This window comes from Trichosurus vulpecula, chromosome 4 (genome assembly GCF_011100635.1).
Source record: "Trichosurus vulpecula isolate mTriVul1 chromosome 4, mTriVul1.pri, whole genome shotgun sequence".
NCBI classification, from domain to species: domain Eukaryota; kingdom Metazoa; phylum Chordata; class Mammalia; order Diprotodontia; family Phalangeridae; genus Trichosurus; species Trichosurus vulpecula.
The window spans coordinates 182752262-182771277 of record NC_050576.1 but is presented as its reverse complement, the minus strand read 5'-3'; the positions used below and the strand labels follow the sequence as shown (position 1 = coordinate 182771277).

At 42.5% G+C, this 19016-nt stretch overlaps 1 protein-coding gene across 3 annotated transcripts in view; it reads right to left on the bottom strand.

The window, feature by feature from the left end:
* Window positions 1-366: 366 nt before the first annotated feature.
* ACLY (ATP citrate lyase) overlaps window positions 367-19016 on the bottom strand; it is a 45671-nt gene continuing 27021 nt past the window's right edge. For all 3 annotated transcript variants that reach the window (XM_036754584.1, XM_036754586.1, XM_036754585.1), the window contains 11 exons: window positions 17872-17953; window positions 16607-16717; window positions 11566-11693; window positions 10512-10605; window positions 9571-9725; window positions 5080-5230; window positions 4252-4395; window positions 3969-4082; window positions 2664-2746; window positions 2327-2403; window positions 367-1396 (listed from right to left, as the gene is read on the bottom strand). In XM_036754584.1, the coding sequence (XP_036610479.1) occupies window positions 1302-1396; window positions 2327-2403; window positions 2664-2746; window positions 3969-4082; window positions 4252-4395; window positions 5080-5230; window positions 9571-9725; window positions 10512-10605; window positions 11566-11693; window positions 16607-16717; window positions 17872-17953 (1234 nt within the window). In that variant the 3' untranslated portion in view covers window positions 367-1301. The remainder of the gene's footprint in view (window positions 1397-2326; window positions 2404-2663; window positions 2747-3968; window positions 4083-4251; window positions 4396-5079; window positions 5231-9570; window positions 9726-10511; window positions 10606-11565; window positions 11694-16606; window positions 16718-17871; window positions 17954-19016) is intronic.

Genomic DNA, 19016 nt, shown 5'->3' with positions numbered 1-19016 from the left:
CTGAGAAGCAGCACTGGGGAATGGAAAGAACACTGTATTTTAAGTTAGACATTTAGTTCAAATCTTGGCCCTACTCTTTATTTTACCATGGGAGTCACTTAATCTATATTTCCAATCTTCTCATCTATAAAATGGGAGGTGGGAGGGGCTGGATCCCTAATGTCTCTATATACTACGACCCTTTATAGGACCTGCTGGAACTTGTACTTTGCTGGCATGAGTTATGATTTATTATGTACATATGCATACACACTCCGGCCACCCCTCCTCCCTCCCCCCAAAAACAAAGCCCATACATATGTGCAATCTTTATGAAGTGGTGTTGTTGGGTGAACAGATTTAGATACAGTGACAAGCTGAAAATGGTGCTTTTGTTGTTATTATACTGTTTATTTAAATTGGACTATGATAACACAGAGAAGGGACTGAGAGGATACTCGGCTATCCAGAATCTTTTGCATTTTACGTACACAGATTGTGCAGCCACAAGCTAATGACCCATGGAACAATAATTCAGTCATCGCTGCATAAATACAAAGTATGTAAGATACTGGTCATTTCACAGTTTTTGTACGTGACAACTTTACATTTTAAACTACCACATCACGCGTTTTGGCATGACACTGGCTGAGGTGGCCACAGTCCCCTGTCCCACGCACGAGCAGACTTGGAAATGCACTACTGAACACAGACAGTAATAAAACCTTTTACATACAGCATATCAAAAAAAAATACAATAATAATAAAAGGTCCCCCAAATCAGAGATGAACACAAACAATGCTCTTCATGTTCTAGGAGGAGGAGGACAAGGCATGTGTGGAGAAACAGGATATTCTAAGTTCTTTTCATGTTAATCTAGCTGTCCAGTTTTTAAGCAGAATTCCTTCCCCTCCTCCAAGGAAAGGATAAAGCCAAGTTATTTTTTTTAAATGGGAAAAAATAAAAATAAGCCAACACAACTACACATAAACACACATTCTACAATGAGGAAACAAAATGTATACAGACAGTGCTCAGTGGCTTCCACGTAATAAATACAGCAGGTAGCATATGAAACATCACAAGTATTGGCTTTATTTGCTTCCATTTCTATGCTTATAAAAAAAATATTAAGCTTCTCTGTGTGAATTTAACTGGGTTAGCTTATAGAGATAGATACATGTTGGTCTCTAATGTCTGTACACCAATGGCTCCTTGAAGCTCCAGTCCATCTGGTAGCAGTCTCCAGTGCTAGGCATGTGCACTGTATCTTAGGGAGAGGTTTTCTTTTCCCCTCTCAGAATGAGGCTCCTCGTCCTGTTTACATGGTCATGTGTTCCGGGAGAACATAGGAAATATCATCCCACGGATGCCGGTATAGACCCTGTTTCAGCCTCTTCTGATCTAGATAATGCCCTAAAAATGGAGCAAAAGCATGTCCTCTTAAACAAAAAATAGTAAGGGGGACAGGGGAAGGGAAAGATGTCAGATATAAGGAGGAGAGGGAAGGAAATTCAGTTCTGTTCAACAGGAAATCCCCTTCCCCTTAATGGACAGTTCAGACAGCCTAGCCAGGTGATAAGAAGACCGTTGATTAATTTAACTGGACTTTACATAATCTAGGGCCAGTGATACTGGACTCTAGGTCCTTTTCTAGACCATCAGAGCTGAAGGACATGAGAGAAATCTAGTCTGATCCCACTGTATTTTAAAAAAGAGGTAATAAGGGAGTTAATCAAAATGACACACAGCAACCCTAAGTTTTTCAAATGCCAAGGAGATCCTCTTTCCATTATATTCTAAATTGTTTTTTGATCCAGATATATAATTTCATCAGTATGTAAAACTCTGTGGAAACTCCCTCCACTTAGGCAGACCAGTCAACTTTTTAAGTCTTAAAGAGTTGTCTATGGGCAGTTAGGTGGTGCAGTGGATAGAGCACTGAGCCCGGAAGTCAGAAGACCCGAGTTCAAATCTGGTCTCAGATACTTCCTAGCTGTGTGACTCTGGACAAGTCACTTAACCCTGCCTGCCTCAGTTCCTCATCTGTCAAAGGAGCTGGAGAAGAAAATGGCAAAACATTCCAGAATCTTCGCCAAGAAAAACCCAAAAATGGGGTCACAAAGAGTCGGACATGACTTACAGCCCGGGCAACTTGCCCATCACAAGGCAAGAACTGAACTTTCTGCCACCAAGGCTGCCTTTCCATCATATATGGAGAAGTGTCAAGAATGATTTATATTGTGACAACTTTTCTGTAACAGAAAGACTCCCAGTCTACAGCAATATGGTAGGAGTTGGCAGAATGAGTGAAACCCTACAGAAAACCAAAAAGCAAAAACTCACCAATGAAACCCATACTTCTTCCTAGAACGAAAATACCGTTGAGGGCTCCAATATCAATATATTCATCAGCTTCCTCCCTGTAACACAAGCACACACAACCACATTAGATTTTTTTATTTTTTACAGCTTATCTCAACAGATCCTCCAAACTAAGCAGCACTGTCTCTGGTCCAAGCTGAAATACTAAAAGGGCAGTAATCACTTTATCATTAAGTCTAAGAGGCAACCACTCTGGGTTCTGATAACCTCTTGTCCCCATGAAAACCATCCTAGATTCTCTTTCCTGTCAAGAGAAGCAGAAATAGGACAACAGACAGAAGAGGTCTGCATGACTCACCTGGTAAAAGAGCCACAATTCCTGAGCATATCCACAAATGCAGCTCCAATAAAACCATCTACATTCAGGATAAGATTTGGCTTCTGCAAATGTGAAAAACAAACAAAAAAAAGACTGCTCATTATTCCTTTGGCTATCTGGTGGGATTTCTTTTTAGTCCTGCTTTTTAAAGAAGAGGTATTTGTCACTGAATTTTAAACCTGGTTACATCTCTGATGATGTCCCATTCTGACTGATTAAAGAAAAACGTTTCAGTTCTGCAGAGCAGAAACAAACCTATTTTGTCACGCTCAGATCATTCATCAAGTTAGGAGTTTATTGTGATATGTGGATCCGAACCCATTTTCCCAGTTTTTATTTGACTCCCATTTCCAGAATCCTAGGTTTGGAGCTAACAGGGCCCTTTGAGATCTTCTAGTTCCACCCCCTCATTTTACAGGTGATGAAAGGTAGTCAGTAGTAAAACATTCTTTCCTCTTCACCATTGCCCAGTGCTTAACTGTGGGTTACTTACACACTAATTTTCAACATGTATATATGTATACATAATACACATATTCTAGGTATAGGGGATACTAGAGTCAAGTCAGCAAGACCTAAGTTCAAATCCTACCTCAAACAGTTACTGGCTCTGTGACCCTGGGCCCATCATTTACGTCCTCTGCATCCGTTTCCTTATCTGTAAATAATGACCCTACCTCCCACAGTTACTTTCAGGATCAAAGAAGATAATGTTTACCAAGTGCTTTACAAACCTAAAAGCACTGTAAATGCTGGCTATTATTACACTAACTATTCAATGCTTTTGTTTAAGTGCCCCAACAATTGTGTATAATTACTGTTTAAAAGTACATTTGAGAATTGGTCATGCAAGTCCCTTAAAAAAGAGGTCTATGTTACAGTAAGGACTGATCACCTCATAAATATTGCTGCTGCTGTTCTTTGTTTTTACATCACATTCATTTCCAAATTTCCAAATATTTTCCCCTTCTTTCCCTTACCTAGCAAGCCTTCTCTTATAACAGAGATTAACACTTCAACCACATCTAATGGAATATATAATATTCTATATAAAAATAAAATATAATAATCTACATCCATAATAGTCCACCCTTGGAACAAAAGGAGGAACACATCTTCTCCAGCTATCACTTCAGAAAGCAGCAAACATCCACTTGGTTGAGAGGACAGCACTAAATGACCCAAAGTACAAGGTGTCTGATTTCTGCTCTATGTCTTCTCTTCTCAAATTTACCCTCAGAAGTAAGTGGCCCAAGTCTAGACTGACCCTAACAGCATTTTTACCTTGGAAGTGGTGATCTTCTCCACTTCGAGGGCATAATCCAGAAGGGGAGTGGCAGGAAAGTGTTGTTTGACGTAATCTTTAAGGATCTGAACCCTCATATCTGGGTTGTTTATCTGAAAGTTGACACAAGAGGCAGTGAGGCTGACTCAGAAGAGAGCTTTTGAGGATGGGCAGCACCCATGTTATAGGATCACAGCAGCAGAGTTGGAAGGAACCTCAGGGGTCCTCTGGTCCAACGGCACCACACCCTGCTCCCATTCTGTACAGAATGATTCCACTTACGGATTTGACTCTGTGACCAATCCCCATGATCAGTCTTCCTTCCTTCTTCATCTTGTTCACAAACTCCATGGGGATGATGCCGCTGTCAAAGGCTTTGCTGAACATCTTGGCTGCTGCATCTAAAGCACCCCCAAAGCGGTCTCCCTGCGTGAGATGAACCCTTACGTCACCTTCAGTGCTAAGGAGTTTCTCCCTGTTCCCCCTATCCCAAGTCGCTTTTTGTTTTTTTGGAGGCAATCAGGATTAGGTGACTTGCCCAGAGTCACACAGCTAATAAGTGTTTGAGGGTGTACTTGAACTCAGGTTCTCCTGACTCTAGGGCCAGTGCTCTATCCACTTCACCACCCGGGTGCACTATGCCTCGGCGCCCCTGCCCCATCACTTTTTAAAGGGCAGGGGGTAGGGACAATCTGGAAGGTAGAGATGCTTTCAATTACATCTAGCAAAGGGTTCCATACATAGAGAGAAAAAATGCGAGCAGGTCAGATGCTGCCATTCATAAAATCCATCACCTCAAACCTTGACTACTGACATCCTTTAAGGAATAGTTCAAATGCTCTCTTCTCTGACCTTCACTGATCCTTCAACAAGAAGTGCTCTTTGCTTCCTCTGACCTTGTCGTACTTTATTAGCTTCTATATACATTTACATTCTAATTTTTATTTTATCTGTGCACACGTCTTATCCTCGGGACCAAACTAAGTTTCCCGATAGGATGGACCAGATTTTCTTTACCCTCTGTAAATCTCCCAATAATTAGCACAAAATGTGGCAAGGATTTAAATCTTTGCTGAACATTTCATGACTTAATCAGATAAGGATACTTACGATTGTGAGCAGCCCTGATGTAAGACTGGAGACTAGGTCTTTCCCAGCTCGGGCACAGATAATGGTATTGTGGGCCCCTGAGACAGCAGGTCCATGATCAGCTGTCACCATCAGGCACATCTCAATGAATTGGCAAGAATATTTAGGTAACCTAAGGAACATTGAGAACACTGGGGATAAGTGGTCAAAAGATATTAAACAGCAATATAAAATGAAAAAGTCAACAACCAAAACTGAATGGTATTAAAGCACACTGAATCTGATCCCCAAGAAAAAATATGAATAAACAACTCCCACCTTCTTTGTGGAGGTAAGGGACTATGGGCATGGAACATTGCATATAACATGATACTTTTTTAATGCTGATTAATTTTGCTAAACACCCCTCACCCCCATCTTTTATAAAAAAAAGTATTTAATATAAGGGGTGGCTCTCTATTTAATAGAGTTGGGGAGGCATACAGTAGAAAATGGGAGATGATATAAAAAAAAGGGATTTACAAAATTTATTTAAATTATTTAAAGGTAATTAAAAAAAACATTAGGGACATAAGGAAAATAAAAATGAATTTTCTAGTTTGTCCAGAATGATGACTTTATTAGTGCTGAAACTTCGCTCTATCAATGTATCATATCATTTGTAACTTGCCTTGTAAATTTATAGTCAGAGAATGCTGAGAAGTCAAGTGATTAGACCATGATCATGCAGCTAGCATGTTTTAGAGGCAGAAATTGAACCCAGGACCTTGATCCACTATACCATGCTGTGTCTCACTGACACATTAAAGAATAACAAACACATCATGCAATTCCCTGGCTTTCCTTCACTGCCCTGCAAAAGTTATTAAAATTCAAGAAGGATCTGAGCATTAAATCCAGGTCCAGTATTGAAACAAAATTTCAAGTTGACTCCTCATTTTTTTTAAGGAAAACTCCATTTATTCCTATGCTCTTTAGTGTTTTAATAGGAATGGGTGATGTATTTTGTAAAAAGCTTTTTCTGCATCTATGGAAGATAATCATATGATTTTCTCTCTAGCTCTGCCTCCATAGAATCTTAATGTGAGGTTTTTCATTTTCAGAGTTTGGATTCCAGATCTCTAATTTGTTGCTCCATTTGGTTTCTTATTGAAGCATTGTGATTTTCTCCTGATTTCTGAGATATCTTGGACTGCTGCTTGTATCTTGTTTCTTTCATTTTTCCCTTTCAGTATTAAGCTCTGAATCTCAAGGTGATTCTGCACCTTCTTCCTCTTCCAATCCTAATGCTGACATCAGCTCTTTTCTAACAGCATAATTCTCTGATGTACTGTGAGCCTGAACTTCATTAGCAAGACTTGGAGTTTCAGGAAGTGTCTGTTCTGTACTACCACTGCCAATTAATACACCTTTTCTTCCTCCTCTGATTCTCTTGATTCTTCCTTATTAATGCCTAGAAGAGTAGTTATCACCTGGGAAGATCGTGAAAAGGAGCCAAGTGAGGGATGGACAGGATGAGGGCAGCACTGGGCTTGGGATGAAGGCTTAGGAAGAGTATCTGTCTTATCTTCTTTTTTGCTATCTGATTGATGGTGCCCAAGAAAAGTTCTATGTTCTGTATTGACAGTGTTACTCAGGGCAGCTAGGTGGCGCAGTGAGTAAAGCACCAGCCTTGCTGTCAAGAGGACCTGAATTCAAATCCGACCTCAGACACCTGACACATTTACTACTGTGTGACCTTGGGCAAGTCACTTAACCCCAATTGCTCTGCCTTCCCCCTCCAAAAAAGAAGCCAAAAAAAAAAAAAAACAGTGCTATTCTTTTCATATATGTTTTTCCTTATTTGCTGAGAATCATTTATTATTTAAGTTCACCTTGGGGAGTTTCTTAGTACTAAAATCTAGTTCTTCATCTGTAGTTGGCCAGGAATCATCAGTCCCAGGCTTGTCAGAGAGTCTGCTCACATTCTAGGGAACTTTCTTCCACCACTTCTTGGTCCTTGACAGGTCCACCCAAAGTAAACTCTGGATCAGAAGCCTTCTCTGAACTGCTGATTTGGGGTGAAAGGAGCTGATTATTACTATTCCATTCTTATTAATTAGTTGGCGATGAATAGAATGACCACTTGACAACAGCATATTCCTCAGCTGTCCGTCCAAATGTATCTCGGCAAGAGAGATCAAAATCATATTTTAGAAGATGACTATGTCTGTTGATTTGACCACTGACAGCAAGCATCAGAGCTGTGCTTTTAAACCTATCCGAGGTATTCACATTTGCTCCATTCTTTAAGAAAAAGTCTACCATATCTTGGTTACTTTCTGTAATTGCAAGCAAAAGTGGTATACAGCCTTCCTTGTTTTTTGCTTCCATACCTATTTTATGTCTAAGTAGCTTTGCGGCCATGGTTATGTTCTGTCCAGAGGCAGCATAGAGAAGTGCAGTATTGTGTTGGTATCCGAAAGACTAGGGTCTGCACCATGCTCAAGCAGGACCGTTACACACTCCTCCTGCTGACACTGTACTGCCTTCATTAAAGGTGTTTGACAGTCATTGTCACGCAGGTTTAGTTTGTATTTTCTCTCTACTAAGAGAGACACAGCAACTGGATATCCATTAGCACAGGCCAGGTGTAGAGATGTCCTGTTCTCTTTGTCCAGATCGCTCACATTGGACTTCCTGAGCAGCAGTAGCTGCCACATTCCTGATCGAAGCAGCTTTGTGAATCTTCCCGAGGTCCTTGGACCCTGATGAGTATCCGGCATTAGGGCCAAATGGTTGGACCCTGCCGTCCCTCAGTAAGGAGGGTGGGGGGGATAGGGAAGGAAGTAAGAGACTGGGACAGCTCTCTCCTGCTGTGGAAGCTGAAAATCTTCATCCTGGCACAGAACTGGTCAGGAGAACTCCAGAGGGGTTCTCCCTTGGCCTCTCAGATTTCTCTGGGCCCTCACCTCCACTATAGTAAACTGCAATAGCCGAAAGAAGGAGGTTAAGAGGCTAGAGCGAGGAACAGTTATAAACGATTCTCGATTCCTTATTCTTTTGCAGTACTAGAATTTGTACTAAAAATATTGGTCTGTTTAAAAGATATGGCAGTTACTTGGAGGTTTGGTTATGTAGCAATTTTAATTAGGCTATCATTTGTTTTAAGTTATACTTAGGCTTACTTTCTAGGCACTGATAAAAAAGGAGGCAGCATCCCTTTCCCCAGGCAGGCAGTTAGGTGGCACAGTGGACAGAACACTCAACCTGGAGTCAGGAAGACCTGAGTTCAAATCCAGCCTCAGACACTTACTAGCTGTGTGACCCTGGCAAGTCACTGGATTCTGTTTGCCTCAGTTCCTCATCTGGAAAATGAGCTGAAGAAGGAAATGGTAAACCACTCCAGTATCTTTGTCAAGAAAATCCTACAGATAGTACTGTGTGCTATAGTCCATGGGGTTACATTGGACACATCTGAAATAACTGAACAAAACTTCCTTTCCCCTACTTTTCAGTGCGACTCTTCTGTAGGACACACCCATTCCCATGCCAGTGAGAAAGGAAAAAAACCCAATGACCAAAACGGGGTATTGAAAGGACCCCAACGGTATAATCCGTTGAATTCTTTGCGGGAGGCAATGAAGGGGGAAGTGGTGAAGTGACAAACATTAAGACCCCACTCTGGTGACCAATGCCACTTCACTCAAAGTTTCTCTGGGTCACAGACTCAATGGGCCCTTGCTCAGCTGTCAATCCCAAGAAAGGGTTCAGCTGGTCTTGTGAGTTGCAAGGAAAAAAAAACTGCTATAACATTCATGCTGATGACACAGAGGCTCACCAATACACAGCACGCACCCAATGTGTGTTACCCTATTCCTGCCCCTTTTGACAACTCCCTGGTCATAAACAGGATCATAAAAAACCAAACAATGAGCTCCATGTCACCCAAGCACTTTCTACTGCCTCTAGGAAGGACTTCGCCCACCCCCAGCCACCTAGGTCCAGACATACCCCTCCCTCCCCTTTGGCAAAGTCATGGAGAACTTGAGGTCCTTGGTTCTGGATTTAGAGAATCAGTGAAGATTGTGCTGGCAGAGTGTAAATATTGTTGGATCCTACCAAGCAGGCGAGGGGTTGAGTATGGTGCCTTCCGAGAGAGGCAGTACCTGTGCTGGTGAGATCATGGAGCTTCGGAAGGACTGAAGTTATGGAGGGATTCCTGGCACACAGTAGGCACTTCATGAATACTTGTTCAATTGAATTAGTGCCCCATCAGGGTCTTGCTTTCACCTTTTTTCCCCCTATAGTTAGCTCTCCATTCTTTCTGTTGTAGGGTCTAGCTGCTAGACCAGCCTCTTGATTCTTAAATGAAGAAAGACAATAACTTGTCTCTGTTTCTCTCCAGTAACCCAACAAACATTTTGTAAGGCACAAAGCCCATTTCTGAGTTCTATTCAATTCCCTGCCCTACCTTTCTTCCAGGCTAAAAAAAAATCAACATTTCACTTTCTTTCTCTGGCAGCCCCTCACCTTCTCTGGAACCACAGCAGCCCCAGGACCCCTCCAATGCCCATCTCCTCTTTGAAGACCTCGGTGATGGGCATGCCTGCGTAGATGAGCTCCTGCCCTCGTTCATCACAGATGCTGGTCATGAAGGAAGCTGGTTTACGGATTAAGCCTAGCTCCTAGAGATCACAGCAGAGAGAAAAAAGCTAAGCAGGGGATGACAGCACTCAGCCTAGGAGTGCCATGCCCCTCCCCTCCCAACATGAAACAATCACCATATCCAAGGGCACAGGCCTGGGGCCCTCCAGAGTCATCTGAACTATGTGCTTTCCTTTAGAGGTGGGGAAGCAGTAGGATTGTATCTGACATGCTTCCCTGTTCTGGGAAGGTTGCCTTCTCTTTCTTCACAGTCTTTTTTTTGCCTTCATCTCTTTGTACTTTTCAAACAGTTAGACTGAAATAAATTTGTCATCTGAGGAAAATCCCATAGTGAGAGAAAGCTACACCTTGATATAACCTGCCTCCACACTCATAAAGTCCAAATGGCTTGCAAGGGGTTGTCTCAATGCTCTGCCATCCCCAAGCCCATTCTGAACCAGAACCTTTTGGGCCAACCATGCAAAGATGCGGTTATACATGTAATTTAGACTAAAGTATTCCTGGAATTTTTTCTATCCACTGAATTTTCAATGTGTCACCTTCAGACTCCATATCCTATCACAAGGCAAGAGTAAGTCATCCTTTGGTGAGACTCCTAGATACACTTCCCCAAGGGACTTCGTAGAGAGACATTAGTAGTATGACCCTGTGGTTCATATTACAAATCCTAAAGAAACACCCTGTGTCCAAACAAAGGGAGAGGAAGCAACCTATAACCATTCCCAAGCAGATTCAGACTAACACCTCCTGACCTTTCCCAAACCTTTGGTTTTCTAGTGACACCATGAGTACAAACAATCACCTACCCGGGCCCAGGAGTAATCCATTGGCACAGTGGGGGGAGGGACCTCCTGAGCAGGTACAATGACTCCTTTGGCAACAAGATCTTCATATACATTCCTGAGAAGTAAGGAAGGGGAAGAGAAGATTAATAAGCAGAAACGACATGCCTTTCATTACGTAATGTCCTCTTTCCCCCAAGTCTCTTGGCTTAGTCTAGCCTTCCCCAGCCTATTCCCATCAATCATCACAGTACTGAAATCTAAATGGGTGAAAGGCCCCCTCAAATGTAAACAATTAAAAAAAAACTAAACCAAACTTTTGTCTCTAATTAAGTGTTTTCCTGGGCCCTAAGCCTGAGTGATTTTAAGGGGAGAGTCATAGGAGGCACAGAGACAAACTGGTTTAAGAGATGGAAGAAAGGAAGTTATTGGGAACTGAAGTCAGTTCTTAGCTATTTGTGAATAATCTACAAGAGACAGTAGGCCTGAGCATGCATCTGGCCCCATCTTCCCTTAGCCAGAGTCCTCATCTGATACATACACTCGGGAAGTGCAAAATCATCTTAGGATCAACCAGATCAAAAGAGGAAGAGAACTCTTGCGGCTTCAGCCTTTTACAAAGCCCAGAAGATGGTTTCCGAAAACTCAGGAAGCCTTGGTGAGGCGAGCAAAACCAGGAGGGCCGCGGACACAGCGATACATTGTTGCAGTAACAGTGTAACGATCAACTGAGAAAGACTTGGCTGCTCAGATGAATACAGTGATCCAGGACAATTCCAAAGGGCTCATGATGAAAAACGCTGTCCACCCCAAGAGTGAGAACTGATGGGCTCTCAGTGATCCCCTCCCCCAAACATGGCTAATATGGAAATATGTTTTGCATGACTTCACAGGTATAATGGATATTCTATGCCTGCCCTTAATTGGGGGGGAGGGGTGGAAAAAGAGAGAATGCCACTATTCTAAATAATAAAATCAGGGCTCTAGGTATTTGCAGGCTAACTAAGGGGGTCTCTACATCTCAAAAGTCTATGCCCCCTCTCACCCCCCACAATACACAGACACACAGCCAGCTTACTGAATGATTTCGCCTAGCTCATCAAAGCTCCACGGCACAAAGACTCCTGCCTCCTTCAAGGCCTGGTTCTTTGCCACTGCTGTTTCTGAGGCCTGGTTGGCACAAGCACCTGCATGGCCAAATTGCACCTGGGAAGTGACACAAGAAGAGCCGTCTTACGTTGCTTCATTAACACCCTCCAACCACCACCTGCACCCCTGCCCAACCCAACAAAAGGAGAAAAAAAATCATAGGAGCCAAAAGAAAAGTGAGCTTGGATCAGATTACTAAGCCCCTGCAGCCTGGAAGTCTGGACAGACCCAAGTCTGATGTCACTATGAACAATGGCATCGAAAGACATTCTCTGGGAGGATGTGCTAATAACTGTCTTTCCGGAGGAAGAGTCTAATAAAGAAATTCCTGGGTGAGCCTGTTGGTACTTATGGCTTGTACTGTCCCTCAGGGTTGCATGTTTGCTACCTGCTATGTGGCTAAGACTCCCTTTTTTTCATCTCTAAATTGTCTTTTCACCCTGAACAGATGGAGTAGGGAAAGAAGTCAGGCTGGGTGCAAGAAGAGCTCATCATCAATTAAATCAGGGTGTCAAACTCCAAGACAGTAAACTATACATAAGGATCCCAGAGGCTACACGCTGACATAGAAAACTACTTACGAATATTATCTATGTTTCAATTTATTTTTATTCATTTTGCTAAATATTTCCCAATGACATGTTAATCTGGCAGGTTGTGTGTATGACACTCCTGAATTAAGCAATCAACAAGCACTTATTAAGTGACAACCATGTGCTGAGCATTGTGCTGGATGTTGGAGGCACAAATGCAAAAGTAAAACAGTGCCTGTCCTCAAAGAGCTTCATTCTATCAGGATGTAACAGCGGTTCTAATACTGAGGAGAGTCCATCGTAAAACCATCTCTTTCCTTCTCTAAAATTCAGCTCAAAACAACTCCCAGAGGTCCATCCAAATTAGGCTCACTACACTCAATTACATGCCCCTTTGGGACATATCTATTCTACCTGTTCTACATTTACTTAGACTCAGTTGTCCATTACTCTGAAAGCGTCAGGGAGTGGTTTTTTTTTTTTAATGTGAGCCTTGTAAGCCTCATTCAGGATTTCAGTTTTCAAAAAAGGATTGTGTGCCTATTATGGGCAAAGGAAGCTGGTTAGGCATTGGTTACCCAAATGTGAAATAAGACAAGGTGAAATAGTCCTTTTCCTCAAGCAGCTTATGATCTAGAACAAGGAAGCAGGAAGTTACTTTTTAAAAGTATTTTGATAACTGTATTTCAATAGAATTGGTTTTCCTTATAACGCTGTTTTTTATTTTCTGCATTTAAAAATGTTATTCTGAGAAGGGCTCACCAGACTGTGCCCAAGGGTACCAAGACGCACAAAAGGTGAAACCTCCTAGATGAAATAAGGCTCAAGCCCAGGAGCTGTGCTCTCCCACATTAAAGTTGGGGGCTCCCGTGCCCACAGTGGGTACACAATATTTACCAACCAATCTTCTTTAATCCTAAAATCATTAACCGCTGATATCATCACCCTTGCCATCACAGAGCTAGGCAGACACATCTGGAGTTAATATAAAAGGCACAGAAATTTGTCAAGTGGGGAAGAACTACCTCGACAGACTTACTGTGACTGACCATTAACTCTATCCTGAAACACTTCACTATCACTTTTGTTTTAGGTAGTTTTGTAAGATAAATGTTGCAAGCCATCAGACATCATCCACCCTTCACTGGGTTTAATGCCAAGGATCTTTCTCTGAGGGGATAACAGGGTGTTTCATAGACAATTTGTGTCGTATGTACCTTTTCAGGACTGGGGAAGGGGATAGCAGTGGCCCGAGAGTGTACTCATAAATCACAGCCATAAGCTTACGCAAGGGTAGTGAACATTTTGGTGGACTACGGGCTCCTCAGAATAGCATTTTAAAATGCATGATATAAAATACATATTTATTATAGAGGCTTCATTGTTCCTTCTTTTTCAATGTGGGGGGAGGAGGTAGGAGGGAGAAAAAGAAAATTCTGGTTAATTAAAACAACTTAATTTTAAAAATAAAATAACCTAAGACTACAAATGAAACTAATTATATTGAAATACAGTTATCAAAGTATTTTTTTTTTAAGAAAAGCTAATAGACCACAGCTTATGAACCCCAGGGCTAGAAGGTCTCCAGAAATCAAGAAACCCATTACAAAAAGAATGAGCTGTATCTTAACTATACTACTCATCTGGTATTAAGCACATACTGGCCCATTCAAGGGCTATTCCTAATTCTCTTCTTATCAAGAAGAAAAGAAATGTACCCTCCCCTCCTTTCAGGACTGTGGGCAACAGACTGGCCATCTCTCTCTTCCCCTAAGCTTATCTTACCTTACTCTAAGTCTTCCATCATCAGAAACTCTCAACCTTTTTGCTTATGTAATCCCCAAACTTCACAATGTCAAACAGCTTACCCAAACTGAATAGTTTTACATAAATTAAAATTTTCAAAAGGTCATGGTAGGGTGGCTTCTGGGAAAGCCTCCAGGAGGTAATAATCAAAGGAGTCATCTCTAAGTTGCGCGTGTCCTTCATTTTTTTCAAAGAGGACCATGGCATCAGGGAAATGACAACATGACTTGCAGTTGACATTGATTTGAGTGAGGGAGGGCTGTGCAAGGTCACCAGCCTCACCTTCTCCTCCAGGACCATCTGCATCCAGTGACCTTACGTCCATCAGGATGACTGGAGATGGCCCAGGATGCAATGGGAGACCCTGGCCCTTTTAGGCTCAGGCCTTTTCAAAGGTACTCACTTAGATGGCTCCTTTAATTAGAAAAAAGGAAAAAAAAATCAAGCTGGGAGGGGAAGAGCCTCAGGGGCCCTACTGGCTTAGAGGGAATGTCAGTGGTAACTGTTTCTCATCTCTAAGTGGGGCCCTGGGGAATAGCAATTGGTGGACAATGCAAGAGGATATGTAATCAAGCACTGAGTGGATGTTCATGACTGCATGCAGTGATCAAGGTTGATGTGCCATGATTTGGAGCAGACCTCAAGGGCAAACAGGCATTCAGAGAAGAGGCAAAGAAAAGGCAGGAAAGGCTTCACAGGCCCCTGGAGCCCCTCCCTGCCCTCAAGCAATGAGAACCAAGGACTCTGGAAACTTAGTTCTTAGAAGCTAGAGATTTCATCACTACTATTTTTCATTATAACTTAGGAGAATTTTTTCATCATAAGAAGTTGTGTTTGTCCTTCATTTTTCTCTGAGTACTGAAAAAAGACTAAGCTTGCAAGAGGCTGGGTTAGCAGCCTACAAAAAACAGTAGAGGATGCATCTCCTATGGCAGAGATTATTTACTTATTAGATTATCACAGCCTGCAGAGATGATCTCTTAGAACATTCTGGGAGCTGGGATTCTTCCATGTTCTCTAAAGAACCCTTAATCTTAATTCTATTTCATACACAGTTCTATACATTGTCCAGATGCCTTGAAGATTCAAGCTTGGTGTCATCATTCCTTCCTATTAACGAATAAATGGGCCTTCTGGTACACTAATCTCCTCTGTGAATCTGAGTAATAGGAGGGAGTCATTGTGCACAGATCCAAATGACTTCTGGAGAAGCTGGTCATAACAGGTTTCAGAAGCAGAGCCCTTGCAACAGAAAGGTTGTTAGCCTGGCTGGCCTAGAACATCTCTGTCATTAAAATTCCAACAACAGTGACATGCCCACATAATGAGCTTATTAACAACGTTCTGATCATGAGGATAATGACCCTAACAGTGGGTCTGCCCCAAGGCTCTGTCCTGGGTCCTCTTCTCTTTCTTGGTGACCTCATCATCGCCCATGGGTTTAATTACCACCTCTATGCGGAGGATTTAAGAGATGTACATAACCAGCCTTCCTCTTTTTCCTGACCTCTAGTCCCCTATTATCAACTACTTACTGGACATTTCAAACTGGATGATCCTGAAACGTCACCCATTCTTTATCCCAGAACCTTCCCTACGTCTGCCGAGGGTACCACTATTCTTCCACTCTCAGGCTTGTCACTCTCCCTCTTTCACCTCCACATATCCAATCAATCACCATCTATCCAACCCCTGCTCTCTACTCGCATGGCTGCCATCCTAATTCAGGCCCATGGTCACCTATACTATTGCAATGGATTATTAATTCTTGCCTCAAGTCTCTCCTCACTCCACTCCAGCCTCCATACAGCTTCCAAAGTGATTTTCCTTAAGGGCAGATATGACCGTATCACTCCCCAACTCAGTAAATACGGATGGCTTCCTATTGCTTCTAGGTTCAAACAGACCTAAACAACTTGGCCCTAACCTCTTTCCAGCCTCATTGTACTTTTATCTCTCACTCTTCAGTGCAGACAAACTACCGTAACATACGACCCTCCATTTCACATCTCCAGGCCTTTGCACTTGCCTTTTCCCATGCCTCAAATGTTGTTGTCACTCAGTCTGATTCTCTGTGAATTCATTTGGGCTTTTCTCAGCAAAGACACTGGAGTGGTCGGCCATTTCCTTCTCTGGTTCATTTTATGGATGAAGATACCGAGGCAAACAGGGTTAGGTAACTTGCCCCGGGTCACACAGCCAGTGAGTGCCTGAGGACAGATTCAGGCTCAGGAAGATGAGTCTTCCCGATTCCACGCTGCGCCACCTAGCTGCCCTATGCCTCAAATGCACTCCCTTTTTACACTAGCTCTCTCTTCCTTCAAGATGGAGCTCAAGCACCACCTTCCACACAATGCTTTTCCTGACTACTCCCCTGCCCTAAGTACCTCATGTCTAGTTTTGTATTCATTCTGTATATACTTATATATGGACCTGTCTCTCCTGATAGAGTATGAGCTTTTTGAGGGCAGAGACTGTATTTTTTTTTGTCTTTGTACGCCTGCTGCCTACAATGGTGTTTGTCATACAGCAAGTGCTTAATAGATGCTTGCCGACAGCTTCTGAGGATAAGGTATGAGCTAAATGAAGACAGAAGGAGCTAGAGGAGGAGAAAGATGTGCTAACACACACCTCAGAAGAAAACATGGTGGCACAGGTACCGATACACCAGCAGACAACAGGTTTTGTGATCCGACCTTCCTTGACGCTCTGACAGATCTTGTATTCCTCGGTGCCCCCAATCTACAGAGAGGGCGAAAAGAAGTGGGGCGTGAATGCTCATTTGCTAAAAAACAATCATACCTATCATTTCAGAAACAGGAGGCAATCTGGCTCCCAAATCCTCTTAGATAATAATGCAGGCACTCAAAGGGACCACTCTCCCACAAGCCACCCTGACTCCCCCCATCTTCCCTCCCCAACAAATGGATCTGAACACCAGGTGGTCAACACAGAATCAGACGACACCTTATTTAAAGCATCTCGACAGCTCTAATGCTGTTCTTTCTCTACTGAGTCAGATAAGAAAAGGACCTTAAATTTCATGATGGAGGATACAGGTTAGACACAACAGAAAACCTGCTCAACGTTAGGGTAATGGGAAAAGCAGGCTAAGGAAGATACTGAGAGATGTTTCAAAATAAGAGAGAAGATTCCTTGCTCTCATCTTGAACAGAAGAGATGATTTAGACCAGTACAGGAATCTATTTTGATTGACCACATACGTGTCTCAAGTGTTTTCCCCTGCTTTTTAAGGGAGAGAAAAACGGACAAAAAAAAAATCCATTTTTGTTCACAAAAAAATTTTAAAAAGGAAGAAAAGATAGGATGATTTAGAAACAGACACACTACCAGGAGGCATCAAGCAGAATGGAATGACTTTTCCAACTCTAGAATTGTATGATTCTAAATCCACTCCCCACTAGGAAGAGACATTGGCCAGCCAGAATTGTGTCACCTGGCTACAGCTAAGTGGGACTGCCCTTCCTTTTCCCGGTTAAAGTTTCTGGAGAAAAGTCAATTGCAAGTAATGTCATCATCTCCCTGATGTCATGGTCCTCTTCAGAACGAGGGACAAACCACCACCACAGCATGGCTGGAATTCTCTCATTTTTTGGATCTAGATCTGTGACTCCGTTAGTAGTGGGGCAAGGGAACAGGACAGAGGAGGGAAGACATCCCATGTGGAAACTCCTATCAGTGCAGACTGGCAAGGCATAAAGAGCTGCCCCAGCCCCTGAGAGGTGATTTGCTTATAGTCACCCAGAAGGAGGACTTGAATCCAAGGTCAAGGGGGCACTCTCTCTATATCACCCTCTACTGCCTCTCATTCTGCTGAAATTTCTGAATCCCCAAGTTCCCAGGGCTGTGGATCAGGGTCAGAACTAAGGTCTCACCTCCCCAAGCACCACAATCATCTTCACCCCTGGAGTGTCTTGATAACGCAAAACATGGTCCATGAATGTTGAGCCTGGGTATCTGAAGGTAAGAGATGATAAAAGGAGACAGAAGAAAGTTGGTTTTTTTTTTTTAAGCACACATTGAAATGTTTATTTTTGTTGGCTGCTACGTTTATAGTGAATGGAAATGAAATTTTATAAACCACACTAGAGGTACTAAGAAATTTATAAACCATACCAGAGACTAAATATAGTCCTGGTGAACAATGTTAACAATAACGGTCTAGGAGCAGGTAGGTGGCGCAGTAGATAAAAGCAGCAGTCCTGGAGTCAGGAGGACCCGAGTTCAAATTTGGCCTCAAGACACTTACTAGTGGTGTGACTATGAACAAGTCATTTAACTCCGATGGCCTTCCCCCCAAAAAACAACTACTAAAAATTCCTCAATAACAGTTTAAGCTATTCCTTTCTCAAGAGAGCCCACTAGAGATCAGGCATAAAAGATCTTAATTCAGAACCTCCCCATTTATCAATCATTTCTCAAATGAGGTAAGACTTGCAAAGTGCTTGTGGTGCCTGGCACATAATAAGCATTATATAAATGTTAGTCATTGTTACTATCTGGGTCAGCATAGATATGGGTCATTCTGGAGGAAGGGGCTTCTTTAGGTCCCCTACCAACATTTTAGGTGACCACTTGTTACCTTGATGGAACATTTACGTTTCACAAAATACCCCGTCTAGCATTTTACACTCAGATGCTTCACTGTGATGTGAGGATGAGTTTGAGGGTTAGCAATCTATTCCAGGCCATCATGAGCTCAGGCTTCAGACTGCAAATTGACTGTCCAAGGCTTAGCCTCCCTCAACTGTAGAGGTCCATGTGGTGGCTGGCTACCACCAGGTAATGACTAATGACAATCCTTTTTTTTGGTTATAAACCACTCATTAAGGCCACATACTAAGCTACGAATAAGGCTCTGATCTTAACAGTGGTGGGAATACCCACACTGATGAAATGACCAATCTTTCAAATATCTGATCTTGTGTTTCCAACTGTCCTGTAAGGAGAAGTAAGCATGGAAACCATTTTCTAGATGGTCAAACTGAGGTCTAAAGAGATTAAGTAACTTGTACAAGAA